General features: G+C 42.3%; 1 protein-coding gene across 1 annotated transcript; it reads left to right on the top strand.

Moving 5' to 3' along the window:
• Positions 1 to 1,920: 1,920 nt before the first annotated feature.
• On the top strand, positions 1,921 to 3,288 carry LOC117103114. Its single transcript, XM_033243609.1, has one exon. The coding sequence runs from the start codon at positions 1,921 to 1,923 to the stop codon at positions 3,286 to 3,288; it is 1,368 nt and encodes a 455-aa protein (XP_033099500.1).
• The last annotated feature ends 1,021 nt before the right edge of the window (positions 3,289 to 4,309 follow it).

Here is a 4,309-nt window from a genome sequence, read left to right as displayed (position 1 = left end):
GAGTTAAAAGTATTGAGAATTAATTAATTATAATTACGCTAGTCTATATTATCGCGTTAAAAAGTCTGAGCATCTTGAGTTATGTAGTTTCTTGTATTTTGTATTCGATAGATTCGAACGACTTGTTGGGACACAATAAACTTTCAGATCAAACATAACAGCTTTTGAGTTTTTGTCAGCTTGAATACCGAAACATTCGAACACTTACACACCCAGATGGCTGATGCGCAGAGGCAAAGAAGGAGAGACGACGGAAGCTTCAAAGCTAAGGCAGAGGAGTTGAAAACATCGATCCAGGCAGACCACCCGCCAGAGTTGTTGAAGGATTTATATAAAGAGTTTGAGGCAACTTTCAAAAATTTGAAAGTGATACATGAGAAAATATTAGACCTGACAGACCAGGATAAAGAAGAAGATGAAGATAAGTGGATGCAACCACGTAGAGAACTCTATAGTGGTATCCGGTTACTTCTTTACCAACATAAGCAAAAAGAGGAACTTTCAGCAAAGGAGTCTCAGGACGACCAAGCAGGAAGTACGAAAAAATCTGAATTGCATAAAATAGAATTTTAAAAATGGAGCTACCGAAGTTCACTGGAGATATTAAAAAATACATGATGTTTAAGACGGACTTCAAAAAGTTCGTAGAGAAGGCAACTCATCCAGAACAATTGTCATTTAGACTCAGATCCTGCTTAGGAAGTGAGGTTAACAAAGTAGTGCAGGCAGCAGAGGACGACTATGAGCAAATGTGGACTTTGTTAGACTAGAAGTATGGCGACAGACACAAGTTGGTAAATGCTCTCATGGAGATATCTTAAAGCAGAAGCCGTTGAAAGAGGGAGAGGATAGCCAAATAATTCAATTCATCGAACTAATTTTGGCTTGCCACCGCAACCTAAAGCGGATGGCCATCGAGCACGAAATGAACAACGCCCGAGTTATCTCCGAAATCGAGAGTAGATTACCGGCAGAACAGAGGAGAAGGTGGGTCAGGCTGATCTACGATCTACAAGGAAAGAATAAAGTGGAGAAAGACGGGAAACTAAAAACTCTCTTAGACTTTCTGGAAGAGGAGAGTAAGAGTCTGAGATACATGATGTCAGGCTTGGATGGGCTGCACCACGACCAAAGGTGCACAGCAGCACAGTCAATTTTGTGTCGACAGGGAAAATGCCGGACGAAAGCTGCTTGATACACGAGGATGGTAAACACACAACGCAGAATTGTAGAATGTTCAAGTCTATGACCGTTCATGACAGAATCGAACTAATGAAACAAAAAAGAGCCTGTTTCAGATGTCTAAAAATAGGACATCAATGAAATTCTGTAAATTGGGACATCACCCATTGATACCTTACGCACCGAGAAATGAAGAAGTTGATATTCGACGCAACAAAGCAACCCTACGACAATTCCAAACTCATCGGGGAAGGGCAGAATGGCGAATGCAGCACAACAGAATAGTTCTATTACGCATTCTCCATGTATTTTGATGGCCAAATAGTTACACACGTGCAGAGGAGAAGGGATCACCGCAATGTTCGATTCCTCTTGTACATCCTCTGCCATCATATCCGAAGTGGCTGAAAGACTAAAATTAAAAAGGAAGCCGCTAACAATTTCTATCACTAAGTTTGGTGGTGAGACCGAGTGTATCGACACGTACAGTTATATCCTACCATTGAAGATGAGAGAAGCAGACACTAAAATAGAGGTATTTGGATGCCGCACATCACCAATAACCTAATACAACAAGACACTGCAAGAATGGCAAGTATGTTGGGAGTTGACAAACGTCAAGTAGAATGACCTACTGGGGCAGTAGAGTTACTCATTGGGGCTGATAATACAAATCTGTTCCCGAGTGTTCTAAAGACTGTAGATGAGCTTGCTTTGTGCGAAGGGCCATTCGGCAAGATGATCTTCGGAAAACACTCCATGTGCAGAAGTGAATCAAACTCAATCAACTTAACGCATATTAAACAACAACCTGATTTTGACTTTTTAGATATCGAGAGTATTGGTGTTAGATGCAGTCCAAGGTGTGGAGGCTGTAAATGTGGCAATTGCCCCCTAGGAGCTAAGAGATACACCTTAAGAGAAGAAAGGGAACTAAACTTAATTGACGATGGGTTAACGTACGAGGATGGTAGGTGGCCAGCACGCTACCCATGGATCAAAGACCCACACCAATTGCCAGATAACAGACCTGTAGCAGAAGTCAAGCTAAAAGCTCTAGAGAAAAAGCTGTTCAAAGATCCAACTGGCGCTATCTGCTATACATCCCAAATCGATGACATGGTGAAAAGAGAGGTAGCTAGAAAGGTGAATGAAGATGAAATGAGAAGGTATAAAGGTCCCGTGCACTACATTGCACATCATGGTGTTCCCAAACCAGATAGCAAGAGTACTCCCTTTAGAATTGTTTTTAATAGTAGCGCAAGTTATCATGGCCACATACTTAATGAGTATTGGGGGAAGGGACCCGATCTGAACAATAACATTCTAGCAGTGCTCCTGCGATTCCGACGAGACAATGTCGCATTGGTGGGTGATACTAAGAAGATTTATCATAGCGTTGGCATCTCGGAGCTGGACCAACACACCCATCGCTTTTTATGGAGAAATATGGATGTGAACCAACCGATTCGCACGTATTGTGTTACTGCTGTAAACTTTGGAGATGGACCATCAGCCACAATCGCTATCAGAGCATTACAAAAGACCGCTGAGCTATACAAGGATGAGTTCCCAGAAGCAGCCATGACTTTAGAAAACAATGTATATATGGATGATATTGTGGATAATGTACCCGACGTCAACAAAGCATACGAGAGAGCTAAAGAAATTGACACCGTGCTGGCTAAAGGAAAATTTATGATGAAAGAGTGGATTGTTTCTGGAGTGGAGAATGAACCCACGAAATTTCTTGGGCTGAAGTGGAACCCCAGAGATGATCAATTAAAGGTACCAATACCAACACAGCTAACTGACGAGTTTGAGAAGTTAACGAAGAGAAAATGCTTGAGTGCCACAAATGCTATTTATGATCCCCTTGGATTATTGTCGCCAGTGACCGTTAAAGCTAAAATCTTGCTAAGAAGGCTATGGGGGAAAAAGTTGGAATGGGATGACCAATTGGATGTCAAAGATTGCGCTGATTGGTTTGATTTTTCCAGAGATGTGAAAGCGTGTGAGGACATAAACATTAAACGAAGTGTAAAGCCACCTGGGATTCTAGCTGTCCGACCCCATTCTTGTAATGTTTTCAGATGCCTCCGATGAAGCCATTGGTACAGCAGCGTACGTAAGATATAATGTGGGTTACAACAAATTTGAATCAAATCTCTTGGCAGCTAAGAGTAGAGTAGCACCAATCCGGATTGCCAGCATTGTCAAGCTCGAGTTGAGTGCCGCCGTCCTATCGGCTCGCTTGGCAAAAACGATAATGGAGGAGAGTAAGCTCCGACTCGAGAGGATTCTGTACTTGTTGATTCTGAGATAGTACGCTCAATGATACAGAAGGAGAGTTATGGGTTTAAGACATTTGCGGCCACCAGAATTGGAGAGATTCAACAAACGAGTAATCCGATGGATTGGTGGTGGGTTGCCGGACAACACAATGTAGCTGACATAGTGTCGAGAGGAGTCTACGCGATGGAGCTAAAGGGCTCACAGTGGTTTAGAGGCCCATCATTTATGAAAGGACCACTTACTGAATGGCCGATATCGCAAGATTGCCGTACGGCAGATTTACCGGAGAGAAACCTCGTCGTCATGGCAGCGGATATGCGGGTGATGAATGAAACACCAATAAATGTGACGAGGTTCTGTAACTTCGACAAGTTATTGAGAGTAACTGCCATCATCAGAGGCATATTTAAACGTAAGTGTTTTAGGGCTGCATACAATAACCTACTTCCCAAAGACTTAGACGATGCTGAGTCATTTTGGATACGTGTAGTGCAGCGTCCGATGGTAGAGTTGAGAGAAAAGGATTCTACCAAATTTTAAAAATCTACGGTACATTAGGACCAAAACTACGAGACGATGGCATGATAGTGGTTGGAGACCGAGTGAAAAACCATGTTCATTTCAGTCACGACAATGATATGGTGATTCTCCTACCAAACGATCACCAGTTCTCAAGATTATATGCAGAGAAAATCCACAGAGAGGGTCATAATGGAGTGAGCACTACTATGGCCAAGATAAGATCGAAGTTTTGGATTGTGAGACTAAAGTCGCTGGTTTCATCTATCAGATATAGATGTGTACAATGTAGACGATTCGAAAGAAAAACAGA

This window comes from Anneissia japonica, unplaced genomic scaffold, assembly GCF_011630105.1.
Source record: "Anneissia japonica isolate Jap-2015-1 unplaced genomic scaffold, ASM1163010v1 scaffold10584_len24564_cov95, whole genome shotgun sequence".
NCBI lineage: Eukaryota > Metazoa > Echinodermata > Crinoidea > Comatulida > Comatulidae > Anneissia > Anneissia japonica.
This window is presented reverse-complemented; position numbering and strand designations above follow the sequence as displayed.